The sequence below is a fragment of the Sarcophilus harrisii genome, chromosome 3, assembly GCF_902635505.1.
Source record: "Sarcophilus harrisii chromosome 3, mSarHar1.11, whole genome shotgun sequence".
Taxonomy (NCBI): domain Eukaryota; kingdom Metazoa; phylum Chordata; class Mammalia; order Dasyuromorphia; family Dasyuridae; genus Sarcophilus; species Sarcophilus harrisii.
In genome coordinates this window covers 358452746-358470705 of record NC_045428.1, presented here as the reverse complement: position 1 = coordinate 358470705, position 17960 = coordinate 358452746, and the positions used below count along the sequence as shown (strand labels likewise).

Genomic DNA, 17960 nt, shown 5'->3' with positions numbered 1-17960 from the left:
CCACCTTGTATCTCCCTACTTATCTGTATATATCTGTATACAAGTCAAACACTACCCACCACTCCTCTCCAGAAGAATGTAAGCTTCTTGAAAGCAAGCTTCTTTGAGTCATTAATGCCTAGTACAGAGACTGGCTTAGAGGAGGTGATTAATAAATGCTTATTGAAATCGAATTATATTGGATTGAATTAAAAAGTCTGGTCACCTGAACTACCTCACTAACTAAACCTTGATGAAGGGAAGGGGAGAGAAGAGAAGAGAGGACAGGAAAAGTAACAGAGAATAATTATAGTACTTTTCTGTTTAACAGTGTTCTTCTTTCTCATAATAACCTTTAATAAGCAACCTACTGCTCTCAGTATAAAAACTGATATTTGCATTTTGCAGGTGTAGAAATGAGGGTTAGAAAATTTAACAACTTGCCTAACTCAACCCATGTGACTAGTAAATAAAAGAGCTGAGTCTCTGAAATTAGTGTTTTCCCCCCAGCATTCCTGTTGCCTCTTAGACGCCCCTGATTTGATCTGAATTTTCCTGAATAATCCAGAGGACCTTAAAAACGCTCTCTCTCAAGTGCTCAGCTTCAGCAGTGTTAAAAGGAATGATGAGGCTGGGATGGTCATCCCACAGTGCTGCTCTTTGTTGGCCTTTGGGGCTGGACAGGTAGTGGGGTGGGCAGCTGACAGGCAGATTCTGGAGAAGGCAGCAGAACAGACAGATGCTCCTGCTCTCAGAAGCCCTCTCTCGATCCACCCACAGCCCAGTGGCAGGTGGCAACTGCTGATAAATGTTTATTAAACTTGCAAACTTCTAAGAGGCCGGAGGTATAAGCCTGTATCTCTGAGTTCACACAGGCCGAGCTTGGCCCCCTCAGCTTTCAATTCTCTCTGTAAGGAGCTACAAAAGAGGCGTGGGAGGGCAGAAGGAAGGCAAGATGCTATAGATAAACACCTGTCAGGTGAGTATGAGGTTTAGAGGACAACAGACATATGTAATAAAAGAAGAAGGGGCAGAAAACTGAATTCCGAGTCACCAGGTAATATTTTCTGCTCAATAAATGATGATCTTCATTCATGGAAAGCTTTACTTCCAAACATTTCAGTATCACATTCCACTCCCCAATCTTCAATACAGACTGATTCCCCAATGATTGGGAGAAAAACAAAACAAAACAAAACAAAAAAACAACAGGGCTAGAGTATGAGGCCAGGTGATAGGGAGCTAAGATGAAGAGAGACCTCAATGAAATTCCACATCTACCTCTCAGAATGATTCACAAGAACAAAGACAGTGCTCCTCCCCCCAAATGCTAACCTCTTCCTGTCATCGCCTTCCCCCCTCCCAAAGTTTCCTGTCCTTTACTTCAATTGCTACTGAGCTCTACCTACCTGAGCTCAGTAGATTGGTAGAGTGGACCAGTGGAACTAGTAGAAAGGACTTTGACAAGCTGGAGCATATCCAGAAAAGGGCAAGCAAAATGGTGGGGGACTTTACCATACAAGTGTAGTACAGTAGTAGCAAGGCACTTCACCCATGGCCATAAAAGCTGGCAACCTGTGTCAACTGTGCTTCTTACCTTGGCTTTGTTGCACTTGGGTTTCAGAACTTTTCACCAGGAGAGAGAGAGAGAGAGACAGAGAGACAGAGGGAGGGAGAAAGGAAGGGAGGAAAGAAAAAGAGAGGAGAAGCAGACTCTAATTCTCATATTCATTGACCCTTCATCCCTCATCCTGGCTACTCCGAGGAACTTTGCTGCTTGCAGAGTTGCTAATTATGGAAAAGATTTGTGGGTTCTAAGTCTAAAGATTCTCTCCAACAAAGATGAAAGAAATGAAGGGAGCCCAGTATAGAAATATGAATCATGTATGAGACGGGTAATTTATTCCCACACAGAAAAGGAAATCCAAAGCAACGCAGATTATGAATTAAAACACCATCCAGTAACTTATTTTTACTAGTACAATCAACTGGGAGATGAACATTCAAGCCTCATTGAGATAGTCGCCATCTTTTTGGTAAGGCTGCATGTTCTAAAGGGAAGAGTAATAGGAGAACACGTAATAAAGAACCTGAGGGTGTGTAACTTGGGGAGAAGACTTTTGGGAGAGTAAGGAACTACCTGCAGGCTTTTTCTGAAGGGCTGTCATACAGGAGAGAATCCAGGATCTTTTTTACTTGGTCCCAGAGGGCAAGGATAAGGAACAATAGATGGAAATTACCAAGAGGCAGGTTTTGGTTCCATCTAAGGAAAAACCTCCCAACAATTAGAGATGTCCCTGAGTAGCCTGGGCCAGTTCTGGAGATCGCTGGTGGAAGTCTCCTCACAAGTAGCTTTCAAGGCAAGACTGGAAAACCCCTTGTCGGGGCAGCGAGGCGGTACAGGGGCTAGGGCATGGGCCCTGCCTTGGGAGACTTCAAGTCTGTCTCAGATACTTGGTAGTCACTTAGCTGTAGGTAACCCTGATTGCCTCACCAAAAAAAGTAAAGAAAATCACTTCTCCAGGATGGTCTAAGGGAGTTCCTGTTCAGGTACCAGTTGTCCTCTAGTACCCGAGCTCTACAAGGGGGCACTGAGTCCTGAGACTGATAGGGAGGGGTCTAGCCTCTTCCCAGGACATCCTTCTTTGTTCTGCCCTGGCTGCTCCAAGCTTTTTTCTTTTACATCTTCTGCCCTTCGAGTCAGTTTCCCTGACCGTAGAGCTGTTGGGGATGCTCAGACCAGCTTTATGTCCAAGATAGCCATAGATGTCCGCAGGCAGAGAAAGGCACGGGAAGAGTCTGCCAGGGACAGACCAAGTAATGCGGTGGTAGAAGGTAGAAATAGTGAGGAAAGAGAGCCACCAAGGACCACTTAGGAGAGCGTTTGTTTGGAGCAGAGACGAGGCTGGAGGAGCCATTGCATGGAACATGGTCAGAGGTGACTTTCTTGGCTCTAGCTGACTTTGTAGGAGCTTGGGGATTCATGTGTGATCCCCTCTTTTCCTGCCCCTCATGTACACACATGAAGCATCCTCTGAATGAGATGGGGGACTAAATGCATCTCCTCTACTTATTTTTTCCTTTCCTGAATAGGTACTTTGAATATGGTTCTGACAGTGAATTGGAGGTGACTTTGGGAGTTCTGGAGATATAAAGGTCCTGAGTCCCATCAACTCAGAGATGACTGAGGAGCAAGGAGTACCCAGCAGCTACTTCAGGATTCTCCAAGATGAAAACTCCCAACAAGAGACCTGGCCCAAGCCTGGCGGTTTTCCAGGACATGACCTAAGAGTTATTTGGACAGTGTAAAACCAAGGTGAAATTTGAAATATCTAATTAGCAGTATTGACAACTGCTTTATATTTTGATAAAGTTTAAGCCTCTCATCAGATTGTTGAGATTTTATGTGCTCCTGTAGAGTTGATGATTTACTAACAATAGTTATTAGTTGTTATTGAATCATATTTTAATTTGTTTTATTAATGCATGAGTCTTTCATGTGTGTATATATATATGTCCCTATAAAAGATTATATGGGACCATGGAAAGGAAGAATAAAAGGTTAGGGTGAGTCAGGTTTTCAGGTCCAACTCTACTAGTAGGGACTTGCTAGAAATAGATGTCCTGACTCACCCAATTCCTGTGATATCCTTTTTATCTGGACTTTGACAGCAGATTAAGGAGCAGGGAGGGACTCTGTCCTTACCAATACTTGGCACTGAAAATCTGCCAGTTCAGTGCCCAACCATGCAGGGAATAAACAGGTTGTTTCAACTGGGCCTCCTGCTGGGACTGGAGCTGGGGCTGGAGGGGGCCTTGCCTCCACCCTGTGACAGGTACTGGGCCTGGGTTCCAGGCTTTGGGGTTGGGGAGGAGAGCGGAAGGAAGGGAGGAAGGAAACCCAAGAACCTAAAGGCCTGTGAACCCGGGCAGTTAGAAGGAGGCCGAAGTCTTTCTTCTCTGTGCCTCCTCCTAGAACACCTTTTGTAGTCCTTTGCATGCCTTTTGTACATGTTTAAAAATATTTTAATGCCCGCTTGAGAGAAGGAGGAATCTGTCAGCTTACTAGTCCTGTGTGAAACCAGGACTGTTGTTTCCTGGAGACGCAAGAAGAAAGCTCTCCTTGAGTCGTGGCAGCTCTGAGCATCTTGCCCCACTCTTAATGGGAACCCACATTACTGGGGATGAGAAGGTGAATGGTTGAAGTTAGGGTGAAAAAGAAACACAGTTCATAAGTTACCACACACACCCCATTTCTCCAACCCCCCTTTGTGACTTCCTTTTCCCTTGATTTTATCTTTCACCTAAGCTCACCTTGATCCAAACTATGGGGGCGGGTGGGGGCTGCTGGTGGGGACCACTATTTGCTGATGTCTCTCCCCCCAGTCAGATTTACTGTACAGGGGAGCTCCTCCGGCAGGTGCAGATGGCCAAGCTCTACGAGGATGATAAGCACTTTGTCGACATGCCTCTGACCAAAGCTCCAGGTGAGCCCAGCGTACTGTGATTGGGGAAGGGGTGACGCCAGCCCACTCTCTCAGCCTCCCAGTGGTCCTGGCTAAGAGTCAGTTTCTTAAATGAGCTCGGGAGGCTGGTCACCGGGTCCTAGAACCATGGGCCCCTTAGGCTTAAGGGTGAAAGCAGGGATGGGCTCCAGTCCAAATTTCTGAATGGTTGCCCGAAAAGAGGGATTAAATTTGTTCTGTTGACTCTAAAGGGCAAATCTGGGACCCAACGATGGGTGTTGCAGGGAGACAGACTCTGAAATCTGTGTGAGGAACTACTTTGTAGAAGAGGCAGCAGCTTACAAGAGAAAGAGTACAGGATTTGCCACCGGATCCCCTGGGTTTTCATCTCAGCTACTGTGGAGACTCCCTGGGTGATTACAGACTTTAGGTCCCTTAAAGTTTTGGAACACTGGCTTTTGGGATGAGAAAAACCCACACTCTTACATGACATGACATGCTGAGAACCGCAAGGGCTTCTAGAAATCTTTAAGGACCTTTCTCTTGGTCTGTGACCTCCTTAGCATGTATCTGGTGCTCCCAGTCGAGCAGATTTTACCAATCTGGAAAGACTTTGAGTATATGACAAGTTAGCTTGCATGCTAACCCTGGGTTAGCCTTGCTAAGCTCTGAGAGGCTCATTAGCAGATGAGGCACAGCAGGACACATAATTCAGACCAAGATCATCTACTAAATTACTCATCAATTAACACGCACTTACTAAACACCTGCTGTGTACAATGGGCGAGTCCCCAGAGATGTAAGGACAATGATTGAAACAACAGTGACCTGTATTGGTGGGTAGAGGCTTGAAGCCAGATGATCAATCTGTTGCAACCATTTCTTAAGCATCTTCTGGGTGTCACGTACTGGGGAGACAAAGTCCAAAAACGAGAGTCCCCTGCTCTCAGGAAGCTTAGTTCCTCATAGTGTTGAAGGAATAGTTTCCCAAATAGAAAGAATTTCTTTATTTTTTTTTAAAATTCTGAATCTAGCAAATACCAAAAAACAGAACAAATAAACAAACAAAAAAAACCCCTTTACATAAGCATTTTCATTTGTAGAGCAAAGCAAGAAGAATATATATGAAAATGAGGATCTCAATTACATATCACTTGCTTTTTTTTAAATAAAAAGATAAAATAAATTCAACCCATCACTTTTAAATTTGCCTTTCTTCTCTGTGCCTCCTTCTGGATCACCTTTTATAGTCCTTTGCACTCCTTTTGTACATGTTTAAAAATATTTTGATACCCCTCTTCTTTGTGTGTGTGAGGCATTTTCGGTTAAGTGATTTGCCTAGCTTTATACAGCTAGTAAGCGTTTGAGGCTGGATTTGAATTCAGGTCTTCCTAATTCCAGGGTCGTGTTTTATCCACGTCCCACCTAGCTGCCCCATCCCTCTTTTTTTTTTTTTTTTTTTTTTTTCTTTACACCACCCACCATCTACCTTCTCAATCTAAAAATAAACTTAAATTTTTTTTTGGATAACAAGTTAGCACAGTCAAGCAAAATAAATTCATACTGTGGCCATGTCCAAAACCTAAAATACAAAGTTATAAGGAAACTTTGCTATTTACCTCTATTTAGGCAACCATTTTGACTGGCAATTGGATGAGTTTCTTCATAAGGTGGGAGTTCTTCATTGAAGGTCTTTAAATAGAGGCCACGTGACCAGTCTTTAGGGATTCGCGTTTCAGGTGGAGGTTGGACTGGTCAGATCCCTTGCGTTCTAAAATTGTGTTGTTTTAGATGGCAGAAGCCATTCAGCAGGGTTCAGGTTGCTTACTCCCCTTTTCCATTACCCCCCAGACCAAGTTCTAAAAGCTTTTGATGAGCTGCAGAAATCCAGTGGAGGCAACCTTTCTCGGGACCAGCTGAAAACCTTTGTTAGTGAACACTTCACAGACCCGGGGCAGGAAATGCAGACCTGGATTCCGGAGGACTGGAAGGACAGGTACACTGTGTCTGGGGTGATGCTCCAGGTGAAGGCCGGGCAGTCCAGACTGAGGTCACAAGTCACTAACACTGGGATTGTTGTTTTCTAGTCCCAAATTCTTACAGAACATTTCAGACACCAGACTCCGGGCCTGGGCAGCAGATCTGCACAATCTTTGGAAGAAGCTGGGAAGGAAGGTACTGGATGAAATACTTGGGATGGGATGAGGAAGCAGGCTAAAGAGAGGGACTTTTCTAATGGACAAGGTACTCTCTCCTTTGATGGTGAGGATATTGAAATTACAGGCAATTGACTTGTTCTGTGCCTTTGACTAGACACAGAGTCCTTACCTAAAGACAGCTTGGAACTTGCCACAAACCATCTTGACTGGCACACATCCCTAGCTCCCTTCTCTTCAGGGGTATGATCAAAGTCTCTACCCTTCAGTGACTTTTTCTTACTCTACAATCTAGTCTGGACTCTGACTATGGTTTCTCTCATGTCTATGGGGCTTTACTTGCCATTGCTAATGTCCCTAGAGTTTGTGGACCTCAGACACATACTCTCTGAGGGATGAAGAAAGATCTTCATTTCTTTCTGGTTTGAAGACTTACCTCTCTACCCCCTAGTCCCTATTTTCTGTCTGAGGAAATTCTTTCAAGCTGTCATTTTCAGAGCAGAGATGATAGATATGGGTTTGGGGGGCTGGGGAAAATTATTTATTATTTATTTTTATTTTCTCCAGTTACTATAAAACTTTTTATTATATATATATATATATATATATACACACACATTCATTTTTATATAAATTTTTCTATGAACTATGTTGGGAGAGAAAAATCAGAACAAAAGGAAAAAAAAACACTAGGAAAAAAAGAGAAAGTAAAAAAAAAGTGAACATAGCATGTATTGATTCACATTCAGTCCTTATAATTCTCTCTATGTACATGGCGTTTTGTATCCAAAGTTTATTGGGATTGTCTTGGATCACTGAACCACTGAGAAGAACCAAACCTATCACAGTTGATCATCACGCAATCTTATTGCAATATACAATGTTTTCCTGGTTCTGCTTGTTTCACTCAGCATCAGTTCGTGTAAATATTTCCAGGTGTTTCTAAAATCAGTCTGTTAATCATTTTTATAAAACAATAATATTCCATTACTTCATATATTTATATAAGTAAGTATATTATATACTTATATATAAATATATTTTCATATACTTATTCAGCCATTCTCCAATTGATGGACATCTACTCATTTTCCAATTCTTTGCTCTCACAATTGGATCCTTTTCCCCAGCAGATAGGTTCTAAATCCAACTGCTGGTCAACTCATTCCTGGGTTAGGTTATATACATATAGAAACTATAAGAGCATTTCCTTCACCTCCCCTACTACCACCCTCAAAGAGGTTCATTCTCTCCCAGGGAGGTCCAGGGATGCTCTTCTCTTCCTCCCTACAGATAAAACCTGAGGTCTTGAAACAGCCTGACCAATACTCTCTAATCTATTCAGCCCACCCCTTCATTGTGCCTGGTGGACGCTTTATTGAATTCTACTATTGGTGAGAGACTAGAAACACACTTCCTTGGGAAGGAAGGGAAGGACCCCTGGGTCCTGGGAGCATCTAGGGAACCCTAAAAGGGTGGCGGGTGGTAGAGAGTGGATGTCCCCGGATTACACAGCACTCTTGGGTAAGGGGAGATTTGGCATCTCAATATGCCCCTACTCCAACATAATCTCTTTGTGGCACAAGATGGCATGAAATAGGAAAAGGGGAAGGGCAGAGCTGGGGCTCAGAGAGCAGCATGGATGCTGCTCCTTTTTCTCCATTCTGAGGGAGATAATGCGGTTTAATGAAAAATGAAATAACAAAACAAAACCCTGGACCAGGGGAACACAACGTAGCTGAGCCACTGCCATGTTCTGTGACCCCGAGGAAATCATTTCAGCAGTTCTGATCTCTTGTCCCTCATTTATGGAATGAAGAGGTTGGACCAAATGGTACTAAGGTCCTTTCCATCTCAGACTTCTTTCTCTCCCTCATGTTCATAGGGATTCCTACTGGGTGATGGAGGGGCTGCTTTTGTCAGAGATGTCTAAAACAGTTAAGGGCATGCTGCAGAACTTCCTGGACATGGTGAAACAGTAAGAATATGAGTGGGGGACACAGAGGAAAAACTGTGGAAGGACTTATAGCCGAGGATGGACTTAGCTCCTTTGCCCCAGGAGCCAGGCTGGACTCGGGGAGGAGGGGAAGCTTCCTTCCTTGAGGGCAGCAAATATCTCAGCAGGAATTCTCCCCATCAGCTACGGGCACATCCCCAATGGCGGTCGGGTATACTACCAGCAACGGAGCCAGCCCCCGCTCTTGACCCTCATGATGGACCGGTACTTGAAGTATACCAATGACTTGGACTTCCTCAGGTGGGTACCACCTGCTCGTACAGCCCATGGAGAATCCCAGATCACGTCTGTCCAGGATTGTCAGCCAGGCAGCCTTCTCTCCTCACAACACCCTGTGAGCTGGTAGGAAAAGTATCGCTGTTCCCATTTTATAAATGAGGAAACTGAGCTTCGGAGAGATCAAAAGAATTGGTCAAAGTTACAAAGCTGGAGAGAATCAGAGTGAAATCTTGAACCCTCATCTGTCAATTCAGCCTGTTACAGTCACTGTGCTGTACATCCCATCAGTGTAATTACTAACAACCATTTCTTAGCTTTCCTCACAATGACCTCGTGGAGTGCCACCGTGCCTTTAATCCCTAATTTTAAAACAAGGAAATTGAGCCCCTAAAAGGTGCTTTCAGTTTTGAAGCTAGTAAGCCCCGGAGCTTGGATCTGAGTCCAGATTTCATGGGAGGGAGTGTGCATCGGTAGCTAGAGAGCTGGCTTTGGCTCTAGGAAGAGCTGCCTTGAGTTCCAATCCTGCCTCTGACACATAATGGCTTTGCAATCCTAGGTGAGATATATAGGACCTCTCAGTGCTCTGAGCAGCTCACTGCCTTAGTGAGGGAGCTTCCCCATCGGGGAATTCTCTGTATGAGGGTAATCACAGGAGATATACACAGAGATGCAGAGAGAGGGAGGGAGGAAAAGAAGAGAAAGACAGAGAGAGACACACAGAAACAGAGACACAGAAAGAAAGGGAAGGGAGGGGAGGGAAGAGGGAGGGAAAGAGGAAAGAAGGGAGAGAATGAGCCAATGCCTGGTTCTTCAACTAGAGAGAACATTAACATCCTGGACCAGGAACTGAACTTCTGGAGGCATAACAGAAGTGTCAGCATCAGCCACAACAAGAAGAACTACACCCTGAATCGCTACCACGTGCCCTATGGGGGGCCCAGGTGAGGCAAGGTTCCTTCTCTCTAACGTTAGTAATCACTGGGGTTTTCCCGAAGCCCTTGCACAGGAGTCTTGCAGTCCCCTTGCACTAGGACCCAAGGGAGGGAGGGGGAGAGTCCTGGCAGCTTGAAGTTGAATGCACCTGGAGATAGCAGCTCCTCCATGTGAAACTTAGCAAGAATCCCTCCCCTCTCCCCCAAGCAAGGGGGCTTGGGTGTGAAGACTCATAAGAGAAGCCCACTTCCCCTGGGCAGCTCATTCCATTCAGGATAGCTCTAATATTTAGGGCATTTCCCCTTGGCTTTTAAAAAATTAATTAAATGATGCAGCTTCCACTCATTGCTTTTAGTTCCATCAAAGAGAACAAATATTGGCTTTTCTACAGGCTTTTCCTCTACGCCTGCCTCAAGTTCTCTCTTATTCAACTCAAATAATCTCTGCTCCTTCAACTAAGGAGTTACCTAGCATGGTTTCAAGTGCCCTCTCTAGCCTGGTCCTCCTTCTCTGTGTACGTGCCTGTTGTCAAGGTCTTTGCTAAAATTTGCAGAGTTAAAAATGGTTCTCTAGATTCTTAATTTTTTTTCCACTCGTGAAACCTTTTTGCCAGACAAATTTTTACATGACCCCAGGGTAGACAGATATATAAAATACATATACAAATCAAACATTTACTGATAATTCTTAATGTTGCAACCTCCACATATGGGGTCACTAACCATAGGTAAAGAAACTGGGCTCTAGATGGGGGACTGAGCAGGGTAGAGTATAATCTCCTACTATTGTTACTTCCCTTATTCTGGACACTCTAGTGAAAGACTAAGTTCTTGTCCACTGTGCCATTACAAGTTAATGGTGAACTCAAGACAGGGCTGTGATGGAGCCGGCTCTATGAGAGCCGTCTTGTGAGAGGTAATTGTTAAATGTTCAGTATGAGTGCTGAAACCTCAGAAATTACTGCAATTAGAGCTTGTTTACTATTCTGCTGATTGTTTAAACTCTGGAAACTTAATATTGTAGACTAAATTTAAAAGTTTGTGTTGTATGCTTTTTTCTCCTGAAAAGCACACCTGTTTTCATCTATGAACAGCACGGAGTACAGTGGCAAGCTCAGGGGAAGAAGCCATCACTAGCCTGGTGGCTAATAACAGCAGCTGTCATTTGTATATCATTTTTAAGGTTTACAAAGTGCTTGACAACCATTGTTTTATTTAAACTTCACAATACCCCTGACCCAGTTCCACCCCTAATTTCAGGCCCCACCCTGGTGGGCCACTAGTTAATGACCCTCCTACCCAAGATGTTTTCCCCTCCCTCTGACCCCCAACGTCCCTTCCTTCAGGCTGCCCTTTTCTTTTCCCACAGACCAGAATCCTACAGCAAAGACGCAGAACTGGCAGAGCTCCTACCGATGGGTAAATAACTACAGCCCTAAGCATGGAGGGGACATAATCATTCTGACCCTTCTTTGGGTGAAGTTTTCTTCCATCTGGCCCTGCATGGTGGCCCATCAATATAGCTTCCATTTTCATGCTGTCTTTATAACCCTTTACTCTGGCTCATCCCTGGTTCTGTTACATCCCAGAATTCTGGTACCCGCTTCCATTATCCTCCTCTGCCCACATAGGTGCCAGGGAGTCCCTGTGGACAGAACTGAAGGGTGGGGCTGAATCAGGCTGGGATTTCTCTTCCCGCTGGTTTATCGGCAGCAACTACCTGCTTGACATCAAGACTAGCCAGATCGTGCCGGTTGATCTAAATGCCATCCTGTGCCAGGCTGAGAATTTAATGAGCACCTTCTATTCCCAGCTGGGTAAGGAGCCCTAGCCATCTTATTTGGGGGCACAGACTCTGCCCAGAATTAGAACCCTTTACCTGGGATTAAGCTCTTCTATCTTACTGAGACATGTGCACCCAACCATCCTCAGACCCTTTCCCACACTCAACTGACCCTGCTCTTTATCCTTCCTTTTTTTTCTTTCTTGCTCTTTTTCCTTCTTTTTCCTTCTCTTCTCTTCTTTCTCTCTGTTTCTTTTTTTCTTTCAACAATAATAATCCTGCTCTTTCTTAAAGGGAACCTGCAAATGTCCGAGAACTACCTCAGAGAACAGACTCAGCGAAAAGAAGCCATGAAGGCTCTGCTGTGGAATGAGACCTTGGGCAGCTGGTTTGATTATAACTTAGAGAATGGGCAACAAAACCACGCCTTCTACCCTTCCAACCTCAGTCCCCTCTGGGCAGGTTGTTTTTCTGATCTTGACACAGTCAAAAAGAATATAAAGTACCTTGAGGTGAGGATGAAGGGTCTGGAGACAGGGAGACCCCCAAAGGACTATCCCAGAGAGACCCTGGATTTGGAGCTGGCAGGGCCCTTAAAGGGTACCTCGTCCCTCCCCCTTATTTGACAAATCAGGAAACCAAGGCCCAGGGGGCTGTGACTTGCCTAACATCCTCCAGGATCTCTGCCTCTGGCAACGCTGGCTCTTCCCCTCTTTGGGCCTCAGTTCCCTTATTTTCTGTAAAGGATGGAAGGGGTCAGGAGGCCTCTCGGCATCCCACAGTTGCTAAGTCCCAGCATCCTTAGAGGGCCGATGGCTGCTTCTTGGCCGGCATCTCCCAGCCTGAGGGGACGCCCGTGTCCACCAGGGGGCAGCTTTGAGCCAAGCTGGTCCCGGCGCTGGGATGCTTGGCCGGCTTTCTGGGGGTCTGCTCCCTGTCCCCGTAAAGCCGCCTCTTCTCCTGCCCCCTGCGCTTCTCCTCAGGACAACAAGATACTGGCCTACAAGCACGGGGTTCCGACGTCCCTCCAGATAAGTGGCCAGCAATGGGACTTTCCCAATGCCTGGGCCCCTCTCCAGGACCTGGTTGTGAAAGGTAACGGACTTTCCAGTAGTGGGTGGGCGGGACGGGGGACCACTGGCTGCCAGTAGGTGGGGAGACTGGCCTTCTGCAGGGCAAACCCAGCTCCCTCCGGGGCCAGCGGGGCGGGGGCCGAGGCCCAGGTCACTGCGATGGCAACTTGTGTTCCTTGGGCTGTGGAACCTGCAAGCTCTTCCCAGCCCTAAACCTAGCAGGGCGGCCACAGCTTTGTGTTTTGGGGTCAGGGAGTCCTGGCTTAAATCCTGCCTCAGACACTTCTGGGTAAATCACTTCCTAACCCCAGCTCAGGACAATAGCCCCCTTCTTCACAGGGCTGATATAAGGACAAAATGGAGAGGGCAGACCAAGTCCATAAGGGCAAGCTTGGATGACCTGATCCTTCTTCATCCTTGGAGATCCCAGGGTCAGATCTCATGGCCCACCGGCCTTCAGGAACGGGGATGCTTTGAGCCTTATTCAAGCCGGGGCTGCCTTTTTCCCTTTCTCCAACATCCTTTTCAGCCCCATTTTTTAGCCTTCCCATCGCTATGGCTCTGGCCCTGGCCCTGGGGATGAGGGAGGGGTTCTGGGAGCCAATCAGACCGCTGGGATTGTGGGGACAGGTCTGGCAGAGTCCGCCTCGGCCCAAGCTCAGGAGGCGGCCTTTCAGCTGGCCCAGAAGTGGATCCAGACCAACTTTGACGTTTATCAGAAGAACAAAGCCATGTATGAGAAGGTGAGGTGGTCTTCCTCGGTCTCCTCCCGAGGGTCCTTGCAAAGGTGCTTCTTTGGGGGGAGGGGGGTGGCTGCAAGTGCCACACCCCAGTGTCACTCAGGCCACCCCCCCTGCCCCTGCCCCACAGAAGCAGCAGCGTCCAGGGCAAGGAGGTGTGGGCAGCCCGTGACCCTGGTCCCACCTTCCTCTCTCTCTAGTACGACATCAGCACTGACTCCGGGGAGCCTGGTGGTGGAGGAGAATACAGAGTGCAGGTAAGGGGCCAGCCCCTCCGAGGCAGGGTCTGTGCCAGGGTGGCCGTGACAGGCCAGCCAGCCTTCCATCTGACCCGCTGTGTCCCGTCCCCAGGAGGGCTTCGGCTGGACCAATGGCGTCGCCCTGCAGTTCCTGACTCGCTACGGGGACCGGCTGACTTGCGGGTCAGGGCCTGTGCTGCTCCCCACTAGCTGGCTGCCCCTGACCCTCCTGCTTCTGGGCTTGCTCTGCTGAGACAGGAGGGCTCGGCCTGGTCTCTGGGAGTGCGTGGATTCTCCCCGGGCAGGGCCGTCCCTTTGTCCTTGTGTTCAATAAACCGGTTATTACATCATCCCAGCCCCATCATTAGCCAGCTGTTTCTGAAGGCCGGGGGTGCGTGAGAGAGGCCCCGGACTGGGGGCATCGGCACCCGAGAGCCCACAAAGGGGCCCTAAGCTATTCCTAAGTGACCTCCGTAGTCGCTGTTCTCCCCTCTCCCCAAAGCAGGCCCTCCAAGCCCATTATTTCAAATGCTTTATTGTTTTTGTTGAACTGCTTACAAATACTGGAAAAAAAACAACAACAATCAACCCCAGCCGGGGCCTAACTCGGGCCTCTGGCCGAAGGGGAGGGAAGGCAGGGAGGGAAGGAAGTCTGGACAGGAGAGGAGGGATTAGTGTTAAGGCCTAAAGGGCTGGAACCAGCGTGGCTGGGAGCCTGGTCTTCCCTGCCACAGTCCTGAGCCGAGGGGGGTAGGACGCGGGCGGCTGGCAGGGGGCACATTTCGTTCCCCTCGATGGTTCTTCCCACCGCGACAGCACTACCTTCTTCCCGGAAGTGGGGCTGAGCTCCTCTCTTCCCTGGAAAACAATCTAAAGAAACCCTTCCTGGGCCAAGGTGTGCCTCAGGACGTGCTCCGTCACCACCCCAGACCCCGCGGCTCCTGTTGGGTCTCCATACCCCCGGGACCCTGGCAACCTCTGGCTCCAGTCAAGGCACGAGTGGAGGGGAAGGGGCCCACACCTAGGGCCAGGTAGGGCTAGTGCATTGGGGCCTGGTGGTAAGAGGATGGGGTGGGAGGAATGGGTGGTCAGGTCCCCTCTCCCCAGTGTAAGATGTTCTAGGGCCTTAAAGAAATCTTGAGCAAGTAACCGTGGGAAGGGTGGGGGAGGCAGGGCCCACAAGAGGTGCCTAGAGCCACGGGAGGATGAGGATAGATCAATGGTGGGATGAGGTGGGGGGACATAACTATGGCATGGGCCTGGCTCTAGAGTGCTGGAGATGGCTGTGACCACAGCAATGGTACCACTTCCTCTGTCATGAGCAAAAATCATTAAAAATAAAATAACTGGGGAAGGAGGAGGAGGAGAGAGATCAAGGGGTTTTGAGAGGTAGAGCTCCCCTTGCCCCTTTTACTGCCTCCAAGATGTGGCCTGTGCTCAGCCCTCAGGGCCCCGGGAAGGGGGCTGAGATGAAGAGGGGATCTTTGGCAGATTATGGTACCTTAAGTGTGCCCTTTTCAAGAGAAAAGGGGCCAGGGAGACACAGAAGGCTGAGCTGAGCGCCTCCTCGGCCGGACGCTCGCCGGCACAGGCACGTTTCCACGGCCCTCAGCCCCAATCAATGCCTCCGAGGGCTCCTGAGGGGCTGTGGCAGGGCCAGGGAGAACACGTGCCCACATCCCCGCTTCCCCTTCTGGCAAGCTCTGGGGAGGCCCAGAGCCTGGCACCTCACAGGAGTGAGAAGCTTGCCGGATGCTAGCAAAGTGTCTGACAAAAGTCATCCTAATCCGGCTCTCCCCTCCCAGGGAATTCCTAGGAAATGTCCCGGCAGAGTAAATTCCAAGCCTCAGGAAACAGTGCTCCCGAAGGAACACCCCCAGGAGTCGTGGGGGGCAGGGGAAGGGGCAGGCGGCCGGGTGTGACTCCTCCCCCACCGAGAGGAACACGAGGGGTGCCCCCATCACCTCGGGTCAGTTCATGAACTGGGTGTAGCCCTCAGCCCCAGTGACAATGACGTCCATCCAGATGCGCATGGCCTCCGGGGAGGGTGCCACCATATAGTACAAGCGGTCGTGGGTCTTGACACAGAAGGTTAGGGCCGGGTTGGGACTCTGCGGAGGAAAAGGCCGGCACTGAGCCCAGGCCACTCAGCTGCCCCCCAGCCTGGTGACCCTTCTGCAGGGGCCCTTGGGTTCGAGGGCTGAGCCCCGCGGGCATCCAGGTGGGTCTGGCCAGGTGGGTGGCATGCAGGCCCAGCACCCCTCCCCGCTCTCCTGAGCTCGCTCTCATCCGTCCTCAGAGCCTCTTTCTGGGCCATCCTCCACAGGGCAGCTCTGGGAGTCCCCTCCCAGCCCCAGAGAAGCTTTGAGACTCAGAGAGGGAGCAGTCTCAGAGGAGGCGTGTCCCTGGGAAAGGGGCCACCGGTGAGAAAAGGCAGCGCCCAATCACCCCTCCGCCCCGCCACGGGCCCCCACTCAGAAACCAGGCAGAGCCGGGGTTAGACACAGTTAGGTCAGAAAACCAAGGCCTCGGAGTTAGAGCTGGGAGCCGGGGCCGGTTAGCAGGGGGCCGGGGTCAGACTTGGGGTGAGTGCTCCCGCTCTCCGGACGGCCGGCTCCAGATTTCAGGCGCGGCCCTGCCCCTCCACTTGCAGGCCTCCGTTTAAAGAGGCTAAATCCATCTCCTTCCCCAGGCTTTGGCTTCGGGCCCACCCTCCCAAATTTAGCCTCAAGAAATGGCCTCCATCCCCTTCCTCCAACCCATCCACTTCCGCTCCTGGCAGGGCAGAGGCTGTCGTTCACAGGCCCAGGCCTCGGGCAGAGCCTTCTGCTCCTCCCCTGCCAGCTTGCTGCCCTCTCCTCCTTCCCCTGTCTCTGACACCCGCTGCAAGGCCGAGGGGGCAGGGCTCTGGGAGGGGGTCAGGCCAGTCAGGAGGAGGCAGCACTGATTAAAGGGCTTTAGGAAGGAAGGCGGGGGTACCTCAGTCACCAGGCTGAAGTTGAAAAATCTCCTCTGGGGAAGGGGGGGAGGTGTGGGGGAAAGAAAGGAAGAAATGTCAAAGGAGGATGGAAGAAGTCGGAGCTCGGAATCCCTGACCCAGCCCTCCCTCCTGGGAGCCGCCGTCTCCCCCCTCACCTTGGCGGCACTTCGAAGGTGGTCATAGTAAACTTCCTCAATGGCCTGGAAATAGATGACGCCCTTGAGCTTAGTTTCATGTTTGTCTGTAAAGAGAGAAGACGGGGCTGAAAAGCGGGGCCCACTGGGCTGGGAGATGGGAGCCCCAGGGCCTCGCCTCGCAGGGCAGGACAATCCTGCCCCTCCTCCACAGTGCCTCCGCAGAGCTGCCTGTCCCAGGACTGAGATGCACAATTTCAGTCTTTAGAAATAATTATAGCCTCTGAGCTCAGCAGGCAACATGCTGGAGGGAGGCGGTCACGGAATTTCAGCAAAAGAAGGGGACCCCCATACCCAGGCAGCTCAGTGGATGACACTGACTAGCTGTGTGACCCCCAAAAAGTCACTTTCCTTCTGCCTACACTAAACTGGAGCTCATAATAGCACCCCTCTCCCAACAAGTTTCGGTAAGGATCCAATGAGAATAATTGGAAAGCACTTAGCACAGCTCCTGGCACATAATAAGCGCGATGTAAATGTTAACTGTTATTATTATTGTTCCAGAGGCCAACCAGCACCAGAAGCCCCTCAGAGGCATGGGGTTATTCAGCCTTTGTTTGATGATATCCACAGCAGGGACAAACTACCCATCACCTCCCAAGAAAACGCATTCTGCTTGGAGAAAGCTGTTAAGTTTTTGTTTGTTTTAGAAAACCTAAATCTGCCTCATCCTAAATTGCTTCTGACTCTGCCCATTTGAGCCAAACAGGACAAATAGAGTCCGTGTTCCCCCTGGGAGCCCCTTAACAACTGCCCCAGGAGGAATCTCCACCCTTCCCACATCCACCAACAAAATTTTGTCATCTCCAGACTATTGGCTCACCCCCAGAGAGAGCTGGGAAAAAAAAAGAAGACACCATGGGCTGAAAAGAGAGAGGCGCCCTGGAAATGCTATGCCAGATTATCTTCATTAATAATAGATTATGTTTCTGTATCACATTATTGAATGCTTTCCTCAATAAACCTGTGAAGTAAGTAACATAAGATGACAGTTGGCAGAACAGATAATGTCACACAAAGAGTAATCTCAGGACACCTGGGCTTGGATCTTGCTTCACAAATTTATTCCCTGTGTAACCCTTGGCAAATTACTTTGCCACGTAGTCTCAGTTTTCCTCATCTGTAAAATGGGATTAATAATAGTTCCTACCGGGGCAACTAAATGGTGCAGTGGATAGAGTA

The 17960-nt window shown here is 48.9% G+C and overlaps 2 protein-coding genes across 18 annotated transcripts in view; one reads left to right on the top strand and one right to left on the bottom strand.

Moving 5' to 3' along the window:
* The first annotated feature begins 3660 nt into the window (after window positions 1-3660).
* TREH (trehalase) lies at window positions 3661-13994 on the top strand. Of its 2 annotated transcripts, XM_003764171.3 has the most exons (15): window positions 3668-3815; window positions 4366-4466; window positions 6297-6441; window positions 6533-6620; window positions 7895-7995; window positions 8487-8579; window positions 8742-8858; window positions 9656-9778; window positions 11139-11188; window positions 11401-11586; window positions 11847-12064; window positions 12536-12647; window positions 13256-13368; window positions 13566-13622; window positions 13717-13994. In XM_003764171.3, exons 1-15 carry the CDS (start codon window positions 3727-3729, stop codon window positions 13855-13857), a joined length of 1734 nt encoding a protein of 577 aa, XP_003764219.1. In that variant the 5' UTR covers window positions 3668-3726; the 3' UTR covers window positions 13858-13994. The 2 variants fall into 2 exon arrangements, with proteins under 2 accessions (XP_031815955.1, XP_003764219.1); XM_031960095.1 differs by having other exon boundaries at window positions 3661-3815; window positions 13566-13994.
* An 8-nt stretch (window positions 13995-14002) lies between these two features.
* PHLDB1 (pleckstrin homology like domain family B member 1) overlaps window positions 14003-17960 on the bottom strand; it is a 61978-nt gene continuing 58020 nt past the window's right edge. For 10 of the 16 annotated variants that reach the window (XM_031960078.1, XM_031960082.1, XM_031960084.1 and 7 more), the window contains 3 exons: window positions 16740-16825; window positions 16584-16616; window positions 15523-15715 (listed from right to left, as the gene is read on the bottom strand). In XM_031960078.1, coding sequence (XP_031815938.1) covers window positions 15575-15715; window positions 16584-16616; window positions 16740-16825 — 260 coding nt within the window. In that variant the 3' untranslated portion in view covers window positions 15523-15574. Of the gene's footprint in view, window positions 14475-15522; window positions 15716-16583; window positions 16617-16739; window positions 16826-17960 lie in introns of those variants that run through there. The other 6 variants (XM_031960080.1, XM_031960083.1, XM_031960090.1 and 3 more) reach the window with 3 other exon arrangements.

Excerpts from the sequence above, each read along its gene's own strand:
- TREH (XM_031960095.1), top strand. The coding sequence starts at position 3,727 with ATGCAGGGAATAAACAGGTTGTTTCAACTGGGCCTCCTGCTGGGACTG. Across the intron at positions 4,467-6,296 it reads GCCTCTGACCAAAGCTCCAG|ACCAAGTTCTAAAAGCTTTT; the intron begins GTGAGCCCAGCG and ends ATTACCCCCCAG. Across the intron at positions 6,442-6,532 it reads CCGGAGGACTGGAAGGACAG|TCCCAAATTCTTACAGAACA; the intron begins GTACACTGTGTC and ends GTTGTTTTCTAG.